Source organism: Equus caballus, chromosome 9 (genome assembly GCF_041296265.1).
Source record: "Equus caballus isolate H_3958 breed thoroughbred chromosome 9, TB-T2T, whole genome shotgun sequence".
Lineage (NCBI taxonomy): Eukaryota > Metazoa > Chordata > Mammalia > Perissodactyla > Equidae > Equus > Equus caballus.
This window is the reverse complement of record NC_091692.1, coordinates 23,555,790-23,582,981: the sequence shown is the minus strand read 5'-3', so window position 1 is coordinate 23,582,981 and position 27,192 is coordinate 23,555,790. Positions and strand designations below refer to the sequence as shown.

General features: G+C 40.8%; 1 protein-coding gene across 10 annotated transcripts in view; it reads left to right on the top strand.

The window, feature by feature from the left end:
• CHD7 (chromodomain helicase DNA binding protein 7) overlaps positions 1–27,192 on the top strand; it is a 182,894-nt gene that overhangs the window by 133,768 nt on the left and 21,934 nt on the right. For all 10 annotated transcript variants that reach the window (XM_070221513.1, XM_023648550.2, XM_023648551.2 and 7 more), the window contains 14 exons: positions 2,151–2,234; positions 3,722–3,859; positions 3,956–4,077; positions 4,451–4,694; positions 5,868–6,044; positions 10,707–10,850; positions 12,032–12,287; positions 18,257–18,467; positions 18,998–19,193; positions 19,496–19,663; positions 20,165–20,344; positions 23,286–23,396; positions 23,486–23,691; positions 26,965–27,164. In XM_070221513.1, coding sequence (XP_070077614.1) covers positions 2,151–2,234; positions 3,722–3,859; positions 3,956–4,077; positions 4,451–4,694; positions 5,868–6,044; positions 10,707–10,850; positions 12,032–12,287; positions 18,257–18,467; positions 18,998–19,193; positions 19,496–19,663; positions 20,165–20,344; positions 23,286–23,396; positions 23,486–23,691; positions 26,965–27,164 — 2,437 coding nt within the window. The remainder of the gene's footprint in view (positions 1–2,150; positions 2,235–3,721; positions 3,860–3,955; positions 4,078–4,450; positions 4,695–5,867; positions 6,045–10,706; positions 10,851–12,031; positions 12,288–18,256; positions 18,468–18,997; positions 19,194–19,495; positions 19,664–20,164; positions 20,345–23,285; positions 23,397–23,485; positions 23,692–26,964; positions 27,165–27,192) is intronic.

Below are 27,192 nucleotides of genomic sequence, written 5' to 3'. Positions count from 1 at the left end.
TGCGGTAGTTAGCACTGAGGGGAATGGAGTTACTCGAACGTGACTCACTCTTTACATCTTGGAGAATATTTAGGTGATTTCTTTGAAAGGACAATTTCTAAGAAAATACTGGGAAGTTCAGATTTTTGTGCCCTTCTTAGTGAAACTACAGTTAAATGTGACATTGGGCAAGTTGAAATCATTAGCTTCCTTTTAGAGAGACATACCATATGTTCTGCTGACCTTTCCTCTGGATCAGTGGCAGGGAAAAGGGAAGGGCGCAGTGGTGGGGCCTCCAACCCCAATCCTGAAATCCTCGTTCTGTTTATTACATGTATCTGGAGACTGTTTCCTGGAGTCAGATGCACTGTAGGGACTGTGTCTGGCTCTAGCTCTGTAGCCTGTCTATCTGGGTCTATCTGTGTGAATCACCTGTTCCACGGTTGAAATATATTATCTTGCTGGTAACTTGGCAACTAGAAATCTTAAGTTTTTTCCTTAATGGAAGTAGCATAAACTTGAGTCTGAAAAGAAGATTCAGGGTTAGCAGGATACCAATTACCTTCTTCTCTTTCTCTTTTTACACACACACACCCCCACACCCCCACCCCCACCCACCCCACCCCCCGTCTGTCATAGCCCATAGATGGTCCTGTGAGATATTTCGTGGTTCTGCTACTTTGGGATTTTCACTTGTGACCACTTTTGCATTCTTTTTTTCACCTTGGGCTTCCTTATAAGTTTGCTGCAACTAAAATCTGTATTCAAAAAGGTCATTGAAACTGGAAATTCTATCACATGCATGATGGCGTGGCCTACTCACTTTAAGGATGGAAGTGTTTAGGAGTAAAGTTAAGGATTTTAATTCAGCAATGAAAACTTCTGTTTCAGAAAAAGTTATCTTAAAGAGCGCTTTTATCATCAAAACCTAGTTTATGAAAAATTTTAGTTTTATGCTGTATATGAGTAGTACATACATATTGTATACCTAAATCTAGATGCTCTTGACGCAACCAGTGCACTAGTATAAAATGTTAATATAGTAAAGCACTGAACAATAAACATTTCAATGAGTTTCTTGACTTACTAATCAACCCTTAAAGGCCTGAGGCAGTTGAAACACATTTTTGAATTTCTGATTTTTGTTTCACAATTCACATTTCAAAGCATCCAAACCAGGCATTTTAGATGGGCACAGCAGCCCAGAGAATGTTTGTGGTCCTTGAGCTGGCTGTGACTGAACACCGTTTCAACCTGCATTTCAGGGGATACAAATGGTGTCTAAGTGACTTCTAATATGTCTTTGCAAAGCATTTTAAGGCAGTTATATGGCTGATAAATTAATCTATAAGAACACAATAATGTGTCTTTTGTTTTCTAACTTTCGTGACTCTAGCTTCTTTAAAGTATGGCTTAGTCTATAACTTCCCTTTGAGCCATATTCTGTCCTTTTATATGAGATAACTTTGGAAGTAAGCACTGTTACTTTGCTTTTGTAAAGATTGTTAATATATTGGCTAAATAATCCAATTATTTAAGCCTCATTTCTTTATTCTTAATACTTTTAGCCAAATGCCCTATGTTCAGTACAAATAAATCATTAGAACACTTAGATTAACGACCACACCATATTCAAATAAGGTACTAACATTGATTGGCAAAGATGACCAAACGTCATAAACTTTGTTCACATTAAAATACGAAATTCAGTGTTTTTAGCTTTTGAATAACATTCTGTAAATGATGCTATAAGGCATCAGACAAATCCAGTAGTTATGAGTCTCTAATAGCACTCACTGTGCATGGCTCTGATTCTTTATTGCACGCTGTAGTTTCAAGAATGCTAAATGCATTGCATGCTGTAAGGCTTTTGGATTGCTCATTAGTGAATTGTAATTTCACACTTCATTTAAAATATTCTTAAACATTCTCTCACAGTAAAAAGGTTTCACACAGTAATTAAAAGACCCAGTTAACAAAGTCTGAGAAGTTTGATTTCCTCATGGGGAATGGTTTTGCTAAATTGTAGCATTTCAATTAATATAATAGAATTTGCCAAATATAAATTTTGTATTGCTATGACCCAAAATAGTATTGCCTGGCGAAAAGTGAAATAGTGTTTACTCTCAGGAATTAAACAAACATTTTAACTTTTTTCTCCTTTGGTTCAGATTGAAGATGAGCTTTTTAATCCAGATTATGTGGAGGTTGACCGGATAATGGACTTTGCACGTAGCACAGATGACCGGGGAGAGGTAACAGAAGATCATTTGTATTAGGGGGCAGTGACTCAGACAGCTTATGTGTGTTTACGGAGAACGATTGTGGAATCCTAAATCTGGTCCTGGTTGGAGCCTTGGATCTGGACACACTTGGTCTAAATTTAACTGAAACGTATGGACTTACTGTTAGTTTTATGACTTAATAATAGCTCAAGATATGTTTTATGTTTAGTCTGAGAGCTTTTTACAGGAAATCAATTTTCAATATGAAACAAATACATTGACATTTTGCGTAATTCCAGAATATGATTAATAAAGAATTCACTAGATTTTGGTATAAATCTATTATGTAGCACTAATTTCCCTTGTATAATTAAGAGTGTTTTTGTAGCAGAGTGGAGTTTAATGTTGTTTAACATTGAACATCCTTAGTGAAGTTGATGAACTTTATTTAATGTGGTGCACAGAGGATAATATAAAATATTTCTCTTTCTGAGACCCCCGTCTTGGCATTCTTATGTTGCTTTGCAAAACCATATGAAGTTGTAAAGCACGGTTGATGGGGCAGTGAAGAGTAAAGACAAGTCTGGTGACTTTCCTGGGCTTTGTGTCTTAGTAGTAATCTGCCCACTCATCGTGAGTTCTGTCATTCTTAGCTTCTTTGTGTAAATAAATTTTATAGGAAGTGTGTGGGTGTTGCTTGTCTAGTGAGTCTGCTGTGAACTCCCATTTTACTCCAAACGTCCATATCGTGAAGTTTGTGATGTTTCAAAGGCCGTATCTGTTAATGGGATGTTTACTTTCGTAGTTTTGCTTTAGTTGTACTTAAAATTGTTTCATAGCATATTTACATAGTACAGCAAATGTTTTTAACATGACAACCAGGTCAGTGTACCTTGTTCCTGAAATGAAGGTCACCAAACCTAAGCGTTTTCCAGAAGAAAGACAGAGGAAATCCTGTTGATCTGCATGACCCAAAATATTTTGCTCTCTAATCTTCTAGAGCTCAAACACATTATTTTAAAGTGATTTGGATACAAAGAGTATCTCTCCCTTTAAGAAAAACCTGGAGATCCTAATAAATTCAAACCTATTTCTCATTATTTAAGAAACTAGCCAATTATGTAAATATGTAAATACACTAAGATGATTTACCAGCTAAGTCTGAATAGACACCTGATGAATGATTTGCACAGATAAGAGTAAGGCTCAAATTCAGCTTTGTTATTTACTAGCTATTTCTTTATACTTTTTGGCTTTTGAACGTTAAGTTACCAATGACTTAGATAAAAATTAATTTATTCTGATAATACTCAGTAATACTATTTCCAGTTTAGACTTGAGACTCAATAACTGGGGACTACTGTTCAGTGGTCATAGTCTTCAAACTTATACCAACTCAGCCTTACTATTGCTGGGGTAGTGTCTATCAATAAATGAAGGAGAGCACGTGTTTTTCCTTTATATATATATATGTTGGTCAAATGAATCCAACTCTGATTTGTTTTCACCTGGCCCAGCCCGTGACTCACTATCTGGTGAAGTGGTGTTCACTGCCTTATGAAGACAGCACGTGGGAGCTGAGGCAGGACATAGATCAGGCAAAAATTGAAGAGTTTGAGAAACTGATGTCCAGGGAGCCGGAAACCGAGCGTGTGGTAAGGATTGGCTAACAGTAGAGGATTTAATTTGAAAATAGCATAGCAGTGTGGTCTTTGAGAAACCACTAATGGGATTTACTGTATTTGAAACAGGAGCGACCTCCTGCAGAGGATTGGAAGAAATCAGAGCGTTCCAGGGAGTATAAAAACAATAACAAACTCAGGGAATACCAGTTGGAGGGAGTAAACTGGCTGCTTTTCAATTGGTACAACATGTATGTAAAACATGTGTTTCTTCACTTTTAAAAAAGTCTACAGCTCTTTTCCTTTGTAGTTAGTGAAAATATTAATCAAATGTAGCCTACTATTTTAACTCTCTAGTAAGAATTATAAAAAACAGCAAGCACTGGAAGTATGCTTAATACTTGTTTAGTCAACAGATATTAATACAGAGATTGATAGCAGTGCATAGAAATAATTTTTATATCTTAGAGGATTTTGTTTGAAAACATATTTTATTGAATCTAAGAGAACATCTAAGATATACATTATACATTTGTGAGTGCAATAGTATATATTTTGTGAAAAGAAAGCAGTATCTAATATCTGTACTTACTAAACTTCCCTTGTTTTATTTCCTTTCCAAAGGCGAAACTGCATTTTAGCAGATGAAATGGGTTTGGGAAAAACTATCCAGTCCATTACATTTCTCTATGAGATATATTTGAAAGGAATCCATGGCCCTTTTTTAGTAATTGCCCCATTGTCCACAATCCCCAACTGGGAAAGGGAATTCCGTACCTGGACAGAGTTGAACGTGGTTGTGTATCATGGGAGTCAAGCTAGTCGTCGGACCATTCAGTTGTATGAAATGTACTTCAAAGATCCCCAGGTAAAGTGACACAGGTGCTATTCGTTATGCTTATTATGTGCATTTTAAGTCATTTGGTATTAAAATGGTCTCAGACATTTGGGGGGGGGTAACGCCTAGATTTTGCAAAACTGAGAAATTTGCTTTAGATTTCTTACCCATTTTTGCTTGTATTATGTTTCCGTATCTTATGATTATAGCTCTTTATTTTTAAAACTGGTCATTCTCATTGTTAGAGTAGGACAAATGAAATTTTTTTTACTGTGAATGACTACTGAAAATCATTTACTGTGTTGATATACTAATTGGTTTTATTTTGCAAGCCTTAGAGAAAGCTAAACAAAAAGTGGCATTATTAAATGTGAATAGAAAGAAAGTTTTGTTATATTGTTACTAGAAGTGAAAAATATTAGGCATGTAATATTGAATGACACATTGAATGAAATACACCCAAAGGGAAGAATTTATTCTTTGTCCCTTAGTAGCAATTACTATGATTTTTTACTTATTCTAGTTACCTGTCTGCAGTCATTCTGATATTGACAGAGAAGCATTATAAATGACAAAGAAGGAAGGATAGTGTGTGCTAAAATAGTTGTAAGCTCTCAGTGGTAAATGGAAGTCCTGTAACTGGAAAATAGGACTGAGTTTTGTTTTACATGTTTGTTTGCTTTAAGTGTAAAATCTGACCTACAAGCAAATACTTAAAGGGAAAATGTTGAAATTTATTTTGGTATTTATCTTTAGATTAGGAAAATTATTGTAAGTTCTCTCCTAAGTGTATGTTTTTTCATTTTAGCACTTTAAAAGTACAAAATAAGTTACAAGAGTAAAAAATTTTTTAAAAAGTTAGCTTAGTACATAATCCCTTTGGCCTTTCGCCTTTTGGAGTCTGTAGGGTGTAACTAGGATGGACACATTTAGTGGCACTTTACTGCATGTGATCTGTAAGGAAATTGGACCAGAAATTTTACTAACAATTTTCAAACTTCCTTTAAAAAAGAAAGATTTTAAAACACTGTTACACAATAATAGCTTAAAGCCTCCAGAATACCTTGAAAACAAAATATGGGCTACCTAAAATAAAGATGTCCCCAAACAGATAAATACATATGTGTTAATGCTATTTATTCATCCTCAAAGTTATTAATGTAATACTTAATGCTAAATAGTAATTCAGAGTTGTTTTTGTAGGGTCGAGTGATAAAGGGGTCCTATAAGTTTCATGCCATCATCACTACGTTTGAGATGATTTTGACTGATTGCCCTGAGCTGCGGAATATTCCATGGCGCTGTGTAGTCATTGATGAAGCCCACAGGCTGAAGAATAGGAACTGCAAGCTGTTGGAGGGACTCAAGATGATGGACTTGGTCAGTGATCATATCGGTGATTCCATTGAAGCCCTAATAGATTTGTTACTGACTCAGTATTCCTGCTGCTCTGAATTTGACTGATACCTGTGAAGGATGTTTGCAAAGCCTGTCAAATATTGTGATATATCCTCCTAAGCTTTCAGTCACTCAAAAGTTGCTGCTGTCTTCCTGATTCTTACATTGCTGGCTGGTCTCTTTGCGCAGTTGGATCACAGCAAAGTGTAGTCATGGTGTTGTCACTGAAATGAGTTTCAAGTATTTGCTTTTCCATTTTGTTTATAAATACTGGCATTTCATAAGCTGTTGGGCCCAGCGTTAGCTCAGTGATGATAATCCAGTTATATTCTAGGGCTCACAGGTTTTGGCATACTGGAGCCAGTAGAGTAAGACTTATAAATGCAAGTGCTCAGTAAGTTGAGTCACTATCTGGAATTGGTCCAGTCTGCACAGACACTTAGAAGTTTGGAGCATTACATGATCTTGAATTTGATCTGGAGTTTTAGATCACACCGATCCCATACCTTCCAGCTTCCTAAGAGAAGCTCAGTCTTCCTGATTATACTTTTCTAGATTGTTTTTCAGTAGACGCGTCATAGGATAACATGTTGTAGAAGTGGTAGCATTTGATTGATCCTCCGTTCCATACTGTTGTGTGTATGGTTTCCTAGTGGAAATTACTACATGACTTCGGTCATCCTCATTCTTTTCACTCTGTAGTTTACAGGGTGGGTTTTGATCACTTGTTTTCATTTTTAACATACATTTTAAAAGCAAATTATTGTCATTTAGTGTGTCTTGAATGTTTTGATGAGGTTTTTTAAAGTACTAAAAAAGATTTTAAAAATGCCTTTAGTGTTGACTTCTGTAGATTAATTTGATCTCGTTAATTGAGAGTTTGAGATGGGAAGGAGTATTCTATGTTCATGGCTATAGACTTTATACTGAAGCCTGGTACTACCAAAAGAACACTTAAAAGCTTTCTGTTGCAGCTGGTTCCTTGAAGCAGCTTCTTTTATTCTTAAATTAATGGGATTGGATTAGCTAACTATTCTTTTAATTAAAAACAAATCTAGTTTTGTTTAGAGGAAAAAGTCTGAATTATCCTATTTAGGGTGGGATTTCCCATCCAAAGACCTTTCTCAAAGCAGTTTATGGTATTTGGTGGCCAATCCACAAAACAAATTAGAGCACCTAGAAATGGTGAGGAGGTTTGAAGACGTGGGTAAACGTATGGAAGAGAGAAACTCTGTGGCTGTGTTTGGTTTCTCCAGGTAATACTTTAGCATTACATTGAAGTAAACCTGTATTTGCGGGTAAACACTCATGCTCATGAAATGTCTAACTACATCTTCTTAGCAGGGACCCATCTTCGCAGTGGTCCACGAAGGAGACAGTTATAGCACCATTTCCTGAAGGCTTAACTAGTCACCTGATGGAGTTTATCTAAGTTGTTTTCTATTGTTGGTTCATATGTTCCCAGATAGTAGATTCTTACTGTAAGATAGTCCTCCGTTGGTGAGTACAGATTAGTTTAACTCAGTCAGCATCAAATAGTCTAATTGTCATTGGGAGACTTCAGAGGATTTTCTATTTTTTTGTAGTAACATTTCATTAATGGATTAGAATCTGTTATCCAGGTAATTTTTCTGTTATATATTGCAGTGTTTTCTAACCTTTTTCATGTAATGGCACATATAAAAAATGATAGTATTTGTCACACTAGGGTAAGCAGAGAAGGCTGCCCACTGCCACAGGTCACCAGTCCTGGGATCCTGACTGTCACAGCCCTGCTGGCTGCCCCAAGGACTTGGCGTGTCTGTAACTCATTCATGGCTTACCAGCTGGGAAGCTCCGATTAGCAAATGAACACGATAATTGTTTTTCTGATGATCAGGAATCTTTATCTCAGAAGAAATGTTTTCAAGATGGAACACATTATCTTTGTTCAGAATCAGAATATGATTGTATTTATCCAGTTCTGAACAGCTCATTGCCTGCTCTTTACATCCTTACTTAAAATAAACAGCATGAGAACTTATACACTGGCCACTTTTTATTCTTCATTCTTAAATTAAGTCATGGTGAAAACGGCAAATAACTATATCCAACTACAGAGCAGGTCACAGGGAACTGCTGTTGCCTGCACTAGACTCAGTTGTGATGAAATTGCACTTCGTGAGGATTATCTTCAAGTGCATTCTCAGAAAGGAAAGACCAGTGAGTGTCTCCAGCTCTCCCATCACAAAGGAAATACTTGTGAGGATGCTATGTTGAGGGACATTTATGGTCTGCACTGTCCTCCAGAGGACCTCTGGAAAGCAAAGCTGTCTCCTTGTCCCTCATCGACAAGGAGGGGATTCTCTGGAGGTGTGGTCGTACTTCTTCATTGATTCTGTTATCTCATCTTTCATGGTCAGGAGGCCTCACACAAAGGGTCTGGTGAAATGAAATTAAATGGACATCACTCCATCAGAGCTAAAAAGAATGGTAACATTTTCAAGCCAAAAGCCTGTCTGTTGGCATAGTTGAGCTTGATAAGCTCGAAAGCCCGAGTCTCTCACATGACGTTTTGTGATGCTGTGTCCATTAATCATATGTTATATAATAGTTACTTTCAAATGGAAACCTAGTTTTATTCCACTGCTCATATGCAACCTTATAAAAGGGTTGTAATCATTTGGTATAATTGGCTTTAAACAGCCCTTGAGGGACTGCAGCATAAAGAAGGAGTTCCTTCCCTTTTTTCAAGTAAGTTTATTTTGAAATAAGTTAAAAGGCTATTTCTGAAGTATTTGGCTAGAGGCTCAGGATTTAACTCAGTCATGAAGGATATGAAGAAACTGAGAGACATTATTTAGTATCTCCGCAGCTCTCTTCCACCGCAGTAACGCTTTTCCTGAATCTATGACAGTATTTTTAAAAATTCTTGGATAAAGGGGCTGGCCCCGTGGCCGAGTGGTTAAGTTCGCGCGCTCTGCTGCAGGCAGCCCAGTGTTTCGTTGGTTCGAATCCTGGGCGCGGACATGGCACTGCTCATCAAACCACGCTGAGGCAGCGTCCCATATGCCACAACTAGAAGGACCCACAACAAAGAATATACAACTATGTACTGGGGGGCTTTGGGGAGAAAAAGGAAAAAATAAAATCTTTAAAAAAAAAAAAAAATTCTTGGATAAAGTAATTCAGAACTTGAGTATGTCAGGGATTGGGGCCCACGTTACCCACCAGTATGGTTTTACGTTAGAAAATCTTGAATGGATGTGCAGACTCCTTACTCTTTATGAATTTAATGAGTCTGAAGATGATGGTGGTCTGCGTATCTTCCTGAATCAAAGGGAGAAGAGGAGGAATAAAAGCAAATTCAACTGCTCCACCTTGCCTTCGAAGAGCTTCATTGACAGATAAGACGTTGGTAGATATTTAGAAATTAGCCTGCCCTTAGTTCTGTCATTCATCTTGTATTTGCTGAGCATGTACTGTCTGCTTGGCAACCAAGTCTTGTCAGATTCCAAGTTAAGTCAGAATATTGCTTTTAAACCTACTGGTGGTATAATTACTTTCTCAATTAGTTTTATTAGCTATGCTATATGTCAAATAGCCAAATTAAAGTTGAAAATAATAAGGCCCTTAAGATTAATAAACTGACTATTGTTAAGACTGGTCACTGCAAAACAGCTTCTTCATGTTGGACATGTAGAAGTAGGACATGGTGCTGGACCCGGGGACAAGTGGTTAAGTTCACGTGCTCCTCTTCGTCCGGCCCAGGGTTTCGCCGGTTCAAATCCTGGTTGTGGACATGGCACTGCTCCTCAGGCCATGCCGAGGTGGCATCCTACATAGTAGAACCAGAAGGACCTACAACTAGAATATACAACTGTGTACTGGCGGACTTCGGGGAGAAGAAGAAGGAAAAAAAGAAGACTGGCAACAGATGTTAGCTCAGGTGCCAATCTTAAAAAGCAAAAAAAAAGAAGGACAAGTGTGCAAATACATAAGGAAAGCTGGAGAAAAAGCTTGTAAACAGGAAGAATTATTTTAAAGAAATACCTAATTTGGTTTAAAGAGACAAAGTTAGAAATAGCATCTGTTAAAAAAAAATGATTGTGGTATTTAAAACCAAGCTGACCTCTTTTGCTAGTTTGAAATTTTTGCAGAACAAAATCGTTTTTCATATGCTGCTGCATGTAGAAGAACTTCTTTTGTCTCTAAAGTGAGTCATGCAGGAAGCAGATGGGGAGACGAGGGCACTGTCGATGTAGAGAAAAGAAAGAAGCATGTAAGCTTTATAGGAGTCTAGGGATTTTAGGAACAATCTTAAACTTTGGTGGAGAAAAAAGCATGGAGACTTAGGGGACTTGCGAAGCCATGGCACTAAAATGTTGACCTAATGATCCCAGGAAGACATGAAATGGCAAGACACATTTACAGGGTCTGCAGAATTCCAGTGAGGCCCTTGCATGTTATCTGTCTGAAGCGGGGACCGTGTTTTTCTTGCATCTTCGCTTTTGTGCCTAATTCCTGTAGTTTACATAGAGTGCATGCTGCGTTAATGTTAGTGAGTAAAAGTAGGAACATGGGTATCTATCTAGAGAGAGGCTTTGGTTTCAAGAAACTGATTTTGTTGGGACTTGCTGAGTTGCTTTCCTTGTATTCCTGCAGGAGCATAAAGTGCTGCTGACGGGGACCCCCCTCCAGAACACTGTGGAAGAGCTCTTCAGCTTGCTTCATTTCCTGGAACCGAGTCGTTTCCCTTCAGAAACCACCTTTATGCAAGAATTTGGTGATCTGAAAACAGAAGAACAGGTACTTATGTCTACTTTGTATTTTAGTCATATAATTGAAGATTAACCCATGAAATGGCAAAGCATTAATATTCAACTACTTAAAAGTATAAATTATATCAGTTGTTTCCCACCTAGTAGACAAGTGAGCTTTCTGTCTCCTTTCCTTGCACATTCTGAGTCTTCACTGTGGAGGTTTTCTTGGTTGGTTGTCTGTCTGCCCTCGTGAAGGGCTGTGAGATTTGTAGAGAGGCTGCGTACCTGTTCCTGTAATTTTCAGAGACTGCCGTGCTGTTCAGGGTTGTGGGTTTGCTCTGTATACTTTTGGGGATAATGTCAGAAGCCACTGGCATTTGTGGAGCTGTTTGCCTCCCAGAGTTGAGGTTCTAGTCTTATTTCTTAACTGTATACCTGGTCATATTGCTTACTGTTCTGAGTCTACATATTTTCCTTTAGAAACTTGGGTCATAACTACCCCACATGATTTCTGTGAGAAATAAATGAAGTATTGTGTATGAAAAGGGATTGGTTATTTTATGCATTGTAAGAGTTATATGTTGTTTGTTGTCATGCTGTATTTGAAATAAGTATGGAGATATGCCTGAAATCTTGGTCTTTATGTCCCTCTTCCCTCAACTTACTGTCTGCAACCTCTTAGTTTAGTTCAAAGTGAAGTCTTTGTTTTGTTTTGCTTTTCTTAAAAACTATCTGGTGCGCTGTGTCCTATTTCCAGTCAGCAGAAAAGAGAACCACAGAGACGTCTCTGCTTGCTCGCTGGTGCAGGGACTCGATGACTCCTGTCTTACTCATTCTGTGAGCTCTTTCTAGAAAGGACGAGAACTGAAGCGTAGCACTCCCAGGGCACCGTCTCCTCCCTCTCCCTCATCGTCCCCATGGCTTAAGACAAACAGAAGGGAAAGCTAAATGAATAAATTGGGTTCTTTTCTGCTGTGTATTTTTCAAGCCTTCTGGCTGTTCAGGACTCCTGGATAGATGAAATAAGTCCATTCGAAATGGAATCATTCAACCTTCATGCGCTTCTGTTTTGAAAGTTGAAAGATTAGTGCCTTCATACCCTGACTGGGTTTTGACAAATGAAAATGAACGGTAAATAAATAAGATAATCCTGATTTTTCATGTTAGGATATGTTTTGACATGCAAGCAAATCACGATACCAGTATTTACTTAAGGTCCTTTTTTAGGTGCAAAAACTCCAGGCTATTCTAAAGCCAATGATGTTGAGACGTCTCAAGGAGGATGTAGAAAAGAACTTGGCCCCCAAAGAAGAAACTATTATTGAAGTTGAGCTAACAAACATTCAGAAGAAATATTACCGAGCCATCCTTGAGAAGAATTTTACATTTCTTTCCAAAGGTGGTGGTCAAGCTAACGTCCCTAACCTTTTAAACACTATGATGGAATTACGGAAGTGCTGCAATCATCCGTACCTTATTAATGGTAAGCCTGCGCACTCGCGAGCTTGTCTAAGTGACCCTCAGAGCATCAGACATCCCTTTCTCCCAGGAGACTGAGAATTTTATGGTTTGTAGTCATTCCTGTATCCTGTCATGTCAATGTTGCGTTTCACCGGCTTCCTATGCTTTATGATTTGCCTTCTGTGGTGGTTGAAGGCCAAGGACCACTGCCCCTGCCGCTTCCTGAATTCGGACCTCACCTCGCCGTCCTCTTCCTTCCAAATAGCCATGTCTCACCCTGTGAAAAGAAATGTTAGTGCTCCGTGGCCAGAAATCATCGAAGGTGCAAACAGCTGAAGAGAAGCTAGCCCCTGACTGAGGTTTTCTTGCTCTGTGTGTTTAAATCAGAGAAGTCAGAGGGGAACTGTGGTGTGAGAAGGCAGCTGTTAGCTGTCTCACGACTTCGATAGGAGGAAATTTCTCTCAGTCTAGAGGCCTGTAGTACCTAGTCCCTAAGAATGAGAGATTAACTTAAAGCTTTGATGATAGTTTGTCCCTTTTATTGATGACTACTTCACGGTCTTCCTATTTTCCTAACTAAATTGATAGTGTTATGTAACTGATACTAGTAAAAACCTCTATTAAATACTTACAGGAATCATTAGAGGAACAAATATTTCACGCCTATGATGTGTAAGATACTCTGGAGAATACAAGACCTTCAGCTTGTCAGGGATTGGGATTAAAAAGGCCGTTAGAAAGCGGTGGCCTCGAGACAGGCCTACAGGGGCAAGAAAGATTTTGCCAGTCAGGTTAGAAAAAGAAAGGGCATTTAGGCTGATGTAGTATCATGAACAAAGAGAAGGAGGCAGGAAAGCAGAGGGGAATGTGCCCAAAGTATAAAGCACATGTGAGGCAGTGGGACACCAAGCCTCGGACCTGCTGGTCCGTGCTCTGGAAAGCCCTCAGTGTGGGATATGGGATTTTGGCTTTCGTCTGTAGGCAGTGGAAAACCTTTGGTTAGTGTTTGAGCTGAGAAATGATTAGAACTGTGATTCAGGATGATTGATCTGGCAACATCATCTAAACAGATGGAGTAGGGAAAGACAGGACAAGCAGAAAGACCAGTGAGGAGGCTATTGCTGTCGTCCAGGCCAGAGTTAATATGGGGTAAAGAAAGGTGATGGCTGGCTAACTTGGAATGCTGGTGTGCAATTGTAATTGGCCAGTAGTGCAATTAGGTTCCCTTCCAGGGGAGAAGGAACAAAGCCTGGTTTTGTCTTCATCACAATCTGTGAGGTTCAAGGGCAGCTAATTTAAAGAGTTCCTCATCTTTTTCCCTTTCGTAACTTACCTGTCAGCCACCTCAGATCCAGAAGTTCCTGGTACTAAATGACGAAGTGGCCCACGCCTGGAAGACAGTCTCAGCATAGCACCTGAGGTCATTGCTGTGGTGAGACATCAGTGAATTTCCGTTCCAAACTGTGTGCTTTTAGCTTTGTCTTCCAGAGCATCGTGTGTGATTATTATATCTTTACTGCTGCCAACCTGATAGTCACCATGCATTTAGGAGCCTGTAAGGCTCTGATGGTGAGTGTCAGCCAGCCTGTTCCGGACTTGGAGAGATGGAGTTGAGGATCAGGGTGATTGATGGTATAAGTAAGGCACGCATTGTGTGTGTGGTGTTTGTGTACATGTACTCGTGTGACACATGCACACTTTTGCATTTACTATCTGGTAGAAAGAAAATGAAGAATAGTAGCCTCCAAGGGGAAAGAAAAGACACTCACAGAAGAGCTCGAACGCTGTAGCAGGATGTGTGTGAAAGGGATGACTTCAGTGACGGTCGTTAGACATCCGCTCTGGGTCCCATCAAGTTTACCTTGTTTGGTTACATGCTAGTTATGTGCATTGAGCATTGCAGGTGGGAGGTCCCCCCAAAACACAGCTAGTGGGTCTCTTCCCTGGCTGGCTGCTCTTCAGGGTCATCCTATATAATTCGTTGTTCGCCGGGAGGACAAAGGCTTGCATTTGTGGCTGTGTTCTAATTGGTCACACCTTGAGCTCGGCTTTTCTGTCCTGATGACAAGTTGTGAAGTGTCTGTTAAGTGGGTATCCTTATATGCCTTTATATTGGGAAATTGTAGTAAAAAAAAATACACATATATAGACACACACACACATTAGGCGTTACAAGCACCCAGATAACTTATGTAGATGTTGTGTTGCCCAGAGCTTGCTCCAGGGCCGGTACTGCCCATTCTCATCCACAGTCTAGAGTAGAAAGTGTACTGAGATGATGCTGACTGTACACATGTTTATTGAGCAGTTACAAGTTCATTTTCAATTTTGGAGGTTAAATTGAAATTTGCCTTGGGTGTGGCAGAGGAAAGCAGCCCCAATCAAATGGAAGTTCAATACAACAGTGCACATTTCTAATTGTGGAAAATAGAAGCAACTATATGTATAAATTGAGAGTGGTTACGTAAGCAAAGCAGATGAAAATAAATTAGAGGTGATGGTAGAACAAACTATGTAAATGAGAATTTTTTTTTAATTTTATTTTTTGTTTTTTGTTTTTTGTTTTTTTTTTTTGCTGAGGAAGATTAGTTCTTTGCTGAGGAAGATTAGCCCTGAGCTAACATCTGTGCCAGTCTTCCTCTATTTTGTGTGTGGGCCAACTCCACAACATGGCCTGATGAGTGGAGTAGGTCTGTGCCTGGGATCCGAACCCAAGCCACTGAAGCAGAGTATGTGGAACTTTAACCACTTGGCCATGAGGCCAGCCCCGCTGAGAAATGTTTTTAATGTGTGTTAATATTTTTCCTGAAGTGCTTAGAACAGTGTTTGGTGCACTGTAAGCACTTGGTCAGTTTGCTAGTTGTTTTTCTTGCTAAAAGGTAAGCAGGTAACTGCATAACATAAGTGGAATTACTGTTATTGGCCCAAGCTTTATTAGAATGGAATGTCCAATTTTAGTTTCCCTAGTGAGAGTAAAAATAATGTTGAAACTTGGTCCAGGTCGCCTCATGATTAGGCGTGACCCGAGAGTCATCTGTTGTTGTTGGGCAGCAGGAGTGTGGGGAATAGTGGGCAGAAAGGAAGCGAGGCTGAAGCCGACACGATGGGATGAATTTCAGAGAGAAAGTAACAACTTGTTTTTTTCTGGTAATCTTCAAAAGAAAATAATTTCTTGTCTGTGGCTAATATAGCTAGGTAACATTGCAGTTACTGCCCTCACAATGAGCATCTGTGGGAGTGAAAAGACTTCCACTCTTATTTCAAGTGAATACACACATTTCAAATTGTCTTTGATACATATGCACACACACGCCTACCTTTTTAAATGTAGTACAAACAGTACTTTAACTAAGAGCAGTGCCAACAACGTATCATGGTTTGTCATAACCTATTTCTAGTTCATTTTCTGATTGATATTTACAAATCTGACATCAAGGTAAATCATTCATTGGTAAACTTGAAAATTTGGGACATTAGACATTGCTTTTCTCCCCAACACCTTTCCATCCCTTCAGTATTGCCGTAATAAATACAGTGCTAAAGGGATCATGTAGGAAATATGTTTGCTGGGTTTTGGGGGGTTTTTTTGAGGAAGATTAGCCCTGAGCTAACATCTGCTGCCAATCCTCCTCTTTTTGCTGAGGAAGACTGGCCCTGAGCTAACATCCATGCCCATCTTCCTCTACTTTATACATGGGACGCCTACCACAGCATGGCTTGCCAAGCAGTGCCATGTCCACAGCCGGGATCTGAACCGGCAAACCCCAGGCTGCTGAAGCGGAGCGTGCGAACTTAACCACTGTGCTACTGGGCCGGCCCCTGTTTGCTGGTATTTTTAAATGAAGTGTTTCTAGTATAAACTGCCTGCCACTTTAAGAACCTGAATTCATAACAAAGAGCTGAACTGATTAATTCAGCAGTAGCTTTTGTCACGTAAGAAAGAATTTACTTTTATTTTTGGCTGTTCTTTATAAGATGAGAAATTATTGGTAGCATTGAAAAAGCAGGAAAGTTATTTTTCTTGTCTCTGAATAAATATAAAGTTAAAAAAATGTCTCCCATTTGACTGAATTATTTATATTTTCAAGTATTTTGCTAAAATAATTCAAACATGTCTGATATTTATTTTATCAAAATGATTATTTCATTTTGAAAACTCCTCATTGACCATTAACTTGTTTTAAACTAAAATAGTATATTTTATTTTGATTATGGATTATAATCTTAATATGGATAAAAAATATCCAAATATTGTAAGTAAAATCTGTCTATTTCTGAGTTGGAAAGAGCCGATAGTATATTGCACAGCAGGAGCAAACTTTTCAAAAAGACCTCATGTAATATGTGGAATTCTTGTCCCGAATCTAGAACCTAGATTTCTAAATTTCATGTTTTGGAAAATATTATTCAAGAACATTCCTGCTAATACTCGTAAACAGCATTTTGTTTTTTACCTTTTCCTAGTAAAACCTTTGCTTTTTTTTCCACTTAGAGAAAAGTCCTGAATCTTATTAGCCTTTTATTCACGTGGAAGAGGAAGTGAGAGCCTAGCAGTTCTGGCCCAGCTGGTGTTTTCTGCCAGTCCCCTTCCGAGCAGTAACAGTGTGCTGTGCAGAAGGCCTTAGTGCTTGGGGAAGACGCTGAGTGACTTTAATCTGTTCTTAGTAAGGTTCTTTGTTGATTAATAATTAACAAGCTGTATTTCTGTGTATGACCATGTCATAAGTTAATTTCCACAGTGCCCTTAAAGTGGAAGTAGGATGGCACTTTTGTTACATCTGCTGCTGCTTGCAGAAGTACTGTCTGAATGGCTGTGGTGGCCTAACTAACCTGATCTTTAAAAACCTTTTTGAGGTTTATATATCCCCATCTTGTATATAGTTAGTTCACATTTAAAACCAGTGGCAGAAAGAGTAGTTCAAAGTTTCTGGCCCAGTTTAGGGCTGGAACCTATCCCATTAGATGGATTTGTTTGTTCATATTTTCTAAAGGATAGGTGACCATATCCCCTGTCCTCAGGGAGAGGCACTGAGCACAGCAGCCATGCCCTGATTAACCCCAGCGATGGGAGGAGGCCAGACTGATGCTGCGTAATTCCAGTTAAGCCACCTAAGCAGTCGTAGGAAGCTTAGCCTGCTGCTTCCTGAGTAGGCGTGTGTTTGGGGTCAGGGGAGGAAGCGGTCAGGACTTCGTTCCTTAGGAAGATGAGGCTTCTCTGCAGCACCCAGGTCTCTGAACAAGCAGAAATTCCTGTGGGGCTGTGAGATAAAGAGGGTTAGGCGTAGAGGTCTCACATGAAACACTTAGAGATTGTTTTGTTTTTAAACCTTTGGATAATTTAAGATAGAATTTTAGTACCTTAGGAAATTCTCAGATGGGAATGAATATGGAGGGAGATTTAGAGAGTGCAATAGAAGATGTGTGCTCAAGTTCCCCACAAAAATATCTAAAAATTATCCTGAAGACGGAATTGGCTTTCCTTGCAGTCGTTTTGGCTGCATTAATATGTGATTATACACACAGACTCCTGCCCTTGCCTTGGAATGGTGAGAGCTCCACTCCCTTGTTTCTTAGTTTCTGAACAGATTTTGTTGTTTTTGTTTATATTCAGCTAGTAAACAGTTCTTCATTTCTTTAGCAATTTAGGTTCCAAATTTTCTGTAGGTATCTGGCCCTTGGCTTGTTTCTGCCACTTCTGGCTTGACAGTCTGTTGTTGAAATTCAGTTTCTACAGACAGCAAACATTTGTTTGCTGGAAAATGTGGTCCCCCCCAAAATGCCTAAATGTGTTGTGCTTAAAACTTTGATCCCTTTTGTATCGTCATAATTTTGTGTAGACCTAACTTTGAGTAAGTGGATGGATTCATGTTCATAAACGTGAGTATGGTGTTCTGGTTCCTACAGTTTGCAGTGGGTTTTGAAAGCAAGTTCATTGTTTTAAGTAACAAAACCCTTTTACAGTATTCACGTTATGCTGTCCAATCTCTGCAGGTGCTGAAGAGAAAATTTTGGAAGAGTTTAAAGAAACACACAATGCAGACTCTCCAGATTTTCAGCTCCAGGCGATGATCCAGGCTGCTGGCAAGCTAGTGCTGATTGACAAGCTGCTGCCAAAACTGAAGGCTGGTGGCCACAGGGTGCTTATCTTTTCCCAGATGGTGCGCTGCTTGGACATACTGGAAGACTACCTCATTCAAAGACGGTGAGGGCCACTGTACCGTAAGAATAAAAAGGAAATTAAAAAATGACCTTTTACTGGGCTCCAAGAGCTTTACCTCGAAGTGACATTTATGATAAAGGGGATGAAGTGGGCAAAATGTGTCACATCTCTTTTTAAAAGCTGTAGATGTACACGACAGTTATTCTATGTGATGACTACAGTAGGATGCTGCATACTTTTGTGGGCAATTTTGTTTCCCGTTTCTTTCTTTTCACTAGGTGGGAATAGTTCTTACCTAAAATTGAAATTGTTATTTTACTGTTAAGAGGTGTCAGCTATTTTTAGAGTTTAGATATTTCACTGGAAAGGAAGTAAAATAAAATTTAATCTTTGGGTGTTTAACCAATTGTATAAAAAGCTACAAAACATATTTGCTTTGAAATTATTTCTGATAAATAATATCATTCTGTTAATATATGTCCCATATTGTAGTACTTTCTTAAAAATAAAAAAAGGAGCAAGTATACTGTAGCCATTTGTTAGGCCTCCTTGTTAATACTGACATTTTCTAGGTACCCGTATGAAAGGATCGACGGCCGAGTAAGAGGCAACCTCCGTCAGGCAGCTATTGACAGATTCTCCAAACCTGATTCGGATCGGTTTGTTTTCCTCCTGTGTACACGGGCAGGAGGGTTAGGCATTAATCTTACTGCTGCTGATACCTGCATCATCTTTGATTCTGACTGGAATCCCCAAAATGATCTCCAGGTAAACAAGAAAATCTTCCTGGTGCCTTCTTTCTTTTCTTTTCTTTTTTTTTTAAGTCATTCGTCTATGACAGAGAATTGCTGGTCAAACCAATACATTAAAGTCATGTGGTCACTCAGGCAGTGTCCTATGATCGGGGCAAATGAACCAACCAGTAATCAATTCATTAGTAATGTAAAAGCAATTTCTTAGTATGTTAACCCTCTTCTAAACTGCACCTCTAGTTATTGGAACAGATGCTCCTACACTGACAGTTGAGTCTTTTCTTTCTTTGGTAGCCATTAATTTTCTTTTTCTTCCAGGCTCAGGCTAGATGTCATAGAATAGGACAGAGCAAATCTGTGAAAATCTACAGGCTGATTACAAGAAATTCTTATGAGAGAGAAATGTTCGACAAGGCTAGTTTAAAGCTCGGTCTGGACAAAGCTGTGCTGCAGTCCATGAGCGGGAGAGAGAATGCCACCAATGGGGTAAGCCACACTTGCCCAGATCTTTCATTCATTCTGCCTCCTGACTTCATTTAGCTGATAGTGAGAAATTATCCAGCATCTGATTATTATTTTTTTTTAAAGATTGGCACCTGAGCTAACAACTGTTGCCAAACTTCTTTTTTTTTTTTCCTCCTGCTTTTTCTCCCCAAATCCCCCCAGTACATAGTTGTATATTTCAGTTGTGGGTCCTTCTAGTTGTGGCATGTGGAATGCCACCTCAGCATGGCCTGATGAGTGGTGCCATGTCTGCACCCAGGATCCAAACCAGCGAAACCCTGGGCCACCGAAGCACAGCGCGTGAACTTAACCACTTGGCTACGGGACTGGCCCCTGATTATTTTTTGACATCAGTATTTTAAGCATATTTTGTCACATTTCCCTTTGTTATAACTCAGGTTTACCCTCTTGAGAAAAATAAAACATTTGTGTAGTCTACAAATATTTCAGTTCTAAATTATTTTGAATATTTCTCTAAAACAGGTACAACAGCTTTCCAAGAAAGAAATAGAGGATCTTCTACGAAAAGGGGCCTATGGTGCCCTCATGGATGAGGAGGATGAAGGGTCTAAATTCTGCGAGGAAGATATTGATCAGATTCTCCTACGGCGAACTCATACCATCACCATTGAGTCTGAAGGAAAAGGTTCCACATTTGCTAAGGTGGGAATTGATCTGAAGAGGCAGGTTATCTACGGACATGTAATAGAGTTTCCTACAGAAGTGTAATAGTGTGTTGTTCATCTTGTAAAGTGCTCATAAGATGCATGCATAATGTTTACTTTATATTGCAAATTAAGAAATTAATTATTACCTCCCTATGGAGCCCCTAATGCACAAGACATTCTTTCTTTGTGCTTTGGGTTCTCTTCTGTGTGTATGGCACCAGTCAGGGCCCTCACCTTGTCCTCATCCCTGCTGCCCAGCTCCCCAGCTAATCCTTTACCTGTGTTCTCGACCCCATCCTCTCCATTTCTTGTGCTCCTACGCCCTCATCATCTTCCTTTTTTCCTGAGATCCTGATTCTGGCAGAGCCTCTAAGAACAGTCAAGTCACTCCTATCCTTAAAAAGTCTTTCATCTGTTTTCCCCTCTAGTTACAACTCCATAACTCTCCTTTGGTAGCTAAAATCCACACAAGTGTTATTTACACCAGCTGTCTTCTCCACTGCCTCCCTTTCTACTTAATTTTCAGCTTCCAGCTTGTACCCCTCCCTGACCTCTCTATCAGACCAGCTCTGGCCAAGATGGCCACTGAGCACCAGGCCACTCTACTGAGAGCCCCTTCTGAGGTTTCACCTAAATGTTTTTCCACCCATTCACACCCAGGCCCACTCTACACTTTTATTTTTAACAGCTTTATTGAAATGTAATTTACTTACCATAAAATTCACCTATTTTAAGTGTACAATTCACTGCCTTTACCATATTTATAGACTTGTGCAGCTATCATCACATCTAAGTTTAGAACATTTCCATCATCCCCAAAAGATCCGCTTTCCCATTAACAGTCAGTCTTTCCCTCCCTCCCCTCCTCTTCTCCTCCCTCCCCTCCCTCGCTTTTCCTCTTCACCCCTCTCCCCTCCCCCTATAAGGCCTTGGCAACCACTAATCTGTTTTCTGTCTCTATAGATTTGCCTACTCTGGACATTTCATATAATTGGAATCATACAACACATAGTCTTTTGTTTCTGGCTTCATTCACTTAGCATAATGTTTTTGAGGTTCATCCATGTTGTAGCATGTATCAGTAATTCCTTCCTTTTTATTGCTGAACAATCTTCCGTTATATGGCTATGTCTCATTTACCAGTTGATAATGGACATTGGAGTTGTTTATCCATTCACTAGTTGTTAATGAGACTTGAGTTCTTTCCACTTTTGGTTATTATGAATAATGTTATGAGTATTTGTGTGCAAGTTTTTGTGTGAAAATATGTTTTTATTTCTCTTGCATATATACCAGGAAGGGAATTGCTATTAACTGCATGTTAAACCCTTTAAGGAACTGCCATACTGTTCTAAAGTGACTGTACTATTTTCCCTTCCCACCAGCAGTGTTTTTGGGTTCCAGTTTCTCCACATCCTCACCAACACTTTTTATTGGCTGTCTTTTTGATTATAGCCTGTTAGTGTGAAGTGCTGTATCGTTTTTGGAAAAATGTTCAAATCCTTTATTCGTCTTTTGAGTTGTCTTTTTATTATTGAATTTTAAGAATTCTTTATATATTCTGGATAAAAATTCCTCATCAGATAATATAATTCACAAATATTTTCTCCTAGTCTTTTCTTAACAGTGTTTAATTTTAATGAAGTCCAGTTTACCCATTTTTTCTTTTATTGTTTGTGCTTTTGGTGAATTGTTTAACCTAAGGTTACAAAGATTTGCTCCTGTGTTTTCTTCTAAGAGTTTTATGGTTTTCACTCTTACCTTTAGGCCTGTGATCCTTTTTGAGTGAATTCTTGTGTGTGGTGTGAGGTAGGGATCCACCTCCCTCCTTTGCATGTGGGCATCCAATTGTCCCAGCTACTTCAGTCCTGAAAGCTCTCCTCCTCTGGACGCTGTGGCCCAACACCTTCTCCCTCAGCTCTTTCAGCCTCTTTTCGGGTTTTTTCCTCAGTCGGCACTTCAGATTCAGTATGTGCAAAACCAAATTCATCACCCTTGTCCCTCCACCCTCTGTGTGCGCACACACACCCCTGTTTGTTAACACTAGTTGGATGCCAAAGTTGGATGCTGAGGTTTTTCCTAGCTTCCTCCTCCTCTGTCCTGCTTCACATCCACCCGGATTCTAACTCCTTTAAAATACCTTTTAAAGTATATCTTTCTTGACTATCTCCTGTTTTCCATTTCTGCTATACCTATTCTCAGTCTTCCTTATTTCCTCCCTAAACTACTACAGTAGCCTGTTCTACTCTGTTCTACCCTCCATGCTCCAAGACATCAGTGTGATCTAACAGGTGACTTTGGATATGGTCATATCCATCTTGACATTATTCCCATTTTCAAAGAGTTGACTCATGTTAGAGTTTGGACTCTGTTAACAGGACATGCAGGGCCCTGCTTTACCTGGCTTCTGCCTGCCTCGCCAGCTTGATCTTTGACTACTCCCCCGACTGCCCTTGTCCCTGGCCATGTGACATGATTGCCTTTCTTCTCCTCTCTACCTTTGCACATGCTGCGCTGTGAACATTTCCATGTGCTTTCCTGTTCCATGAGCTTTTAACATTCTGGTCCAGGCATTATATTCTGGAAAGCCTGTTCTCTCTTCCCAGCAATGCCCTCCCTCCACCCCTACCCCACCCCAACCTGCACCCTGCCTGACGGTAATTAGGGCCCTCTTCTGTATATCAGTTGCGTCTGATCAGACCTTTCTGGCCTACCATTTATTACGCTGCACTGTCATCTTTAGTTTCCCGATCCATCTCAGCCCCTGGATGGTGAACTACCTGAGGGACAGTCTTTCATCCCAGTCTGTCAGCTGCAGCGTCTGGCTCACAGTGGAAGAATGCGTACATGTTTGAGTGAATGAATAAACGAAAGCTGCTTTGCATTTTGCCTCTGAGGAAAGCATCTCAAAGTAATGCATGTTTTTTCCCCTTTAGGCCAGTTTTGTTGCATCTGGAAATAGGACAGACATTTCCTTGGATGATCCAAATTTCTGGCAAAAGTGGGCCAAGAAGGCCGAATTGGATATTGATGCCTTAAATGGGAGGGTGAGTGAGAGGTCCCATTCAGACCCTCTCTGATCTAACCCAAAGGTCCCCTTTTCAGAAGTTCCAAATGTATCTGCTGTCTTTTTTAGAACAACCTGGTTATTGACACTCCAAGAGTGAGGAAGCAAACCAGGCTGTACAGTGCAGTGAAAGAGGATGAGCTGATGGAATTTTCAGACTTGGAAAGTGATTCTGAAGAGAAGCCTTGCACAAAGCCTCGGCGGCCCCAGGACAGGTCCCAGGGTTATGCGAGGAGTGAGTGCTTTCGAGTTGAGAAGAATCTGCTTGTCTATGGGTAAGTCTGACTCATATGAAAGATGGAACTTTATTTTAAAAATAGTTAGACTTGCACTTGATGTAGGAGCGCTATATCTGTGTGTGTGTTTCTGTGACTCCCCATGGCACAGTCAAGCAAATGGTTTTGCAGCATCTCTGATGCGGCCCAGGGTTGTTTGGTTAAAGTGCTCAAAGTTGTTCAGATCCTCTTGGATTTGAAGGGGTACAAGTTTGTCCCTTAAGGAATTATGTCAGATCCAAATTCACTTGTTGATTATAACTCAGAATAAAGTCTCAAAATTACAGAATCTTTTTCTACTTTGCCTTCACATAAAATTTACAACTCTAGTAATCTTTTAATATTTTTCCGTTATAAAAATTTGTTAAAGGCAATCATCTGACTTGTAAAGCTCTTCCAACTCTTCTGAAACATGAATTGATTGTCATTTCAGTTCTGAATGTGTTGTATTTCCTCTGCTGGACTACAAGTCCGTGAAAGGCAGGGTCCACATCTAAGTCATGTCTGCCTCTCCATGGTGCTCCCCATGGTGCTTTGGATGGCAAGATGCTCAGTAAATATCTGAATCTAAATAAGAGTTCTCTAGCATATTGTGAGACTGTAGGCAAATTCCATTCAAATAAAAAACTGCCATCCAGGGGCTGGCCCCGTGGCCGAGTGGTTAAGTTTGCGTGCTCCGCTGCAGGCGGCCCAGTGTTTCGTTGGTTCGAATCCTGGGCGCGGACATGGCACTGCTCATCAAACCACGCTGAGGCAGCGTCCCACATGCCACAACTAGAAGGACCCACAACGAAGAATATACAACTATGTACTGGGGGGCTTTGGGGAGAAAAAGGAAAAAACTAAAATCTTTAAAAAAAAAAAAAAACTGCCACCCAAATAATATTTCTGTAGATCTGATGATATCCTGTCTTTGATTATTTCTTCCAATGGATCATCATTAGTTTCAGAATAAATATGAATATTCTGTTAACATGGCATACAGGGCTCTTATCTGGCCCTTGTCTGTCTTGTCCTTTCCATGGGGAGTCCAGGCTTCCCCTTTAATCTATCGTACTCCATCTCATCTGTGTCTTTCCACAAACTCTACCCACCACCTAGAGCAACCCCCTCCCCCACAAGCCACTTTTCGCCCACACACACCCAACACTCAGACTTGATCTGGGCACCATCTCCTGTCCTTAGACATCCAGGGCAGGCGTCACCTTGGCACCCTGTGCCAGAGAGTCTGGCCTGCACTTTCCATCACACTTATCACGTGGTGTCTTGACTTTGAGTAGTCAGCCTCTCCTGCTTGAGACCCAGTTAGCAGCTCCTTGGGGACCGGGGCTCTTTCTTTGTGTCCTGAGGGCAGAGTGCAGTGCCAGCAGACGCACAGTGAGTGCTGAATCACCGAGTGTTGATGGAGTAAATGAAGTTCAACTGAAGCCCATCTCACGTCTCAGCAGCTGTGTCACCTCCGCTAATTATCTCTGGAAGCTGGGCCATCTTTTCTGTCTGTTCTCACGTGGCAGAGAGGCTCTCCCCACCTAAGCCCTTTGCTACTTGCACCTGCTTCCATGTTTCAACCTAATGATCAACGTGGGTAACTTTAGAAACGCAACATACTAACTCCAGAAGGGAAGAAGCATGCGTAGGGCACACCGTCTTTCAGCAAAGCCCTTCCCTCCTGCCATGGGTATCACTCCGTATGGAACACCTACTGTTTGCTGGCACTGTGTTGGGATGCTCTCAGACACCAGATGCAGCTGTGAGCGGGGCTGTCACAGTGCCCACCTCAAGGCAGGCAGGGTAGCAAGTCAAGGTGGCACTAAGCTGTGACGATACTATGGCAGGGAGGCACTATGCAAATGGAGCACAGAAGCATGTCTCCTTTAAGACCCAGCTCGGGTATTATCTCCCCACTTCCGGGGCTAGAGGGAATAAAGGAAGGAATCACAGAAGGTGACATGTATGGTCTGCGATTCGATGGAAATCATGAATTGGCCAGGGTAAGAGGGAGTGTCGGGAGTTGCGTAGGGAAGAGAAGAGAGTTCCTGGCAGGGAGAACAGAGTGTACAAAGGCCTAGAGGCGAGGGCCAGCCTTGCGATTTGAGGAACTGAGAGAAGTTCATAGAAGCCAGAAAGGACCAGGCCGGAGCCAATGACAGGGCCTGCTGGGGCGTGTGCTGTGCTGCTTGCAGCCGAGGCCTCCCAGCTGAGCACAGCTCTCAGTCCTCGAAGCAGGCAGTGGAGGGGCCGTTCCTAGCCGGAGTGCCGCCCTGGTGGCCCAGTCGGCCATAACCTGGGGCAACATCTGCCTAGCTGCTGCGTGCTCTCGCTGCACAACAGCCAGATGCAAGAACACAACACTGTGTTTACCTGGGTTGTAACCCTAAGTAGACGGTTGAGGCTCAGCAGTGTGCTGTTTGGTTCTGCCCACAGTCTGTTCTCCCGCCCATTTTCCATGAGGACCTGGCAGTTGGCTGAACGTTTTTCCTCTCAGTGCTGTTGGAATTGGGATTTAGCACTCCCTGTTATAAAAGGAAACTCAAACCTGTTGACAGTCTTTGATTAACTATCATGGCGTCCCTTTGAGGTGGATTAAGGCAGCTGTCCTCGGTACTGCATCCTTGATTCGGGGACAGTCACACCCCCTTGAGTCACTGTTCATCTCAAATGGTTGGTCATCATCAAAACATACAAACCATGACAGAGAAGCAGAGTATGAAACGTCCAGGTGCCGGCTTGCTCTCATATCCTAAAAATTGCTGCCATTATCTGACTCTGACTGGGAAAGCCTGTGTCAGCCCTGTGGGTGTTACTTCAGTGGCAGTTCAACCCCTGCTAGGGGAGCAGCGGCCTTATGGCCTACTCTGTAACGGGTGTTTTTAACTCTTGCACCATAGATTGCCTTCCCATCACCTGTTGTAAAATATTGCTAGTTTTTTTTGTTTTTTAAAGCTTTTATTTTTCCTTTTTCTCCCCAAAGCTGCCCAGTACCTATACCAGTTGTATATTTTTAGTTGTGGGTCCTTCTAGTTGTGGCGTGTGGGACACTGCCTCAGCATGGCCTGATGAGCCGTGCCATGTCCACGCCCAAGATCCAAACTGGAGAAACCCTGGGCCACCACAGCAGAGTGTGCAAACTTAACCACTCGGCCATGGGGCCAGCCCCTCAAAATATTGCTAGTTTTGACCCAAGATTTCCTAACACTGTGGCCTGACTGTGAAAGTAAAGCCCCAAATCTAAACTGAAGGACACCATCTGCATGCTGAATATTTGCTTTGCAGCTGGGGACGATGGACGGACATCCTTTCCCATGGACGCTACAAGCGTCAACTCACTGAGCAGGACGTCGAGACCATCTGCAGGACCATCCTCGTGTATTGTCTCAACCATTACAAGGGGGATGAGAACATCAAAAGCTTCATCTGGGACCTGATCACGCCCACTGCTGATGGCCAGACACGTGCCTTGGTCAATCATTCGGGTAGGTCTGCTTCATGCTCTTCGTGCTG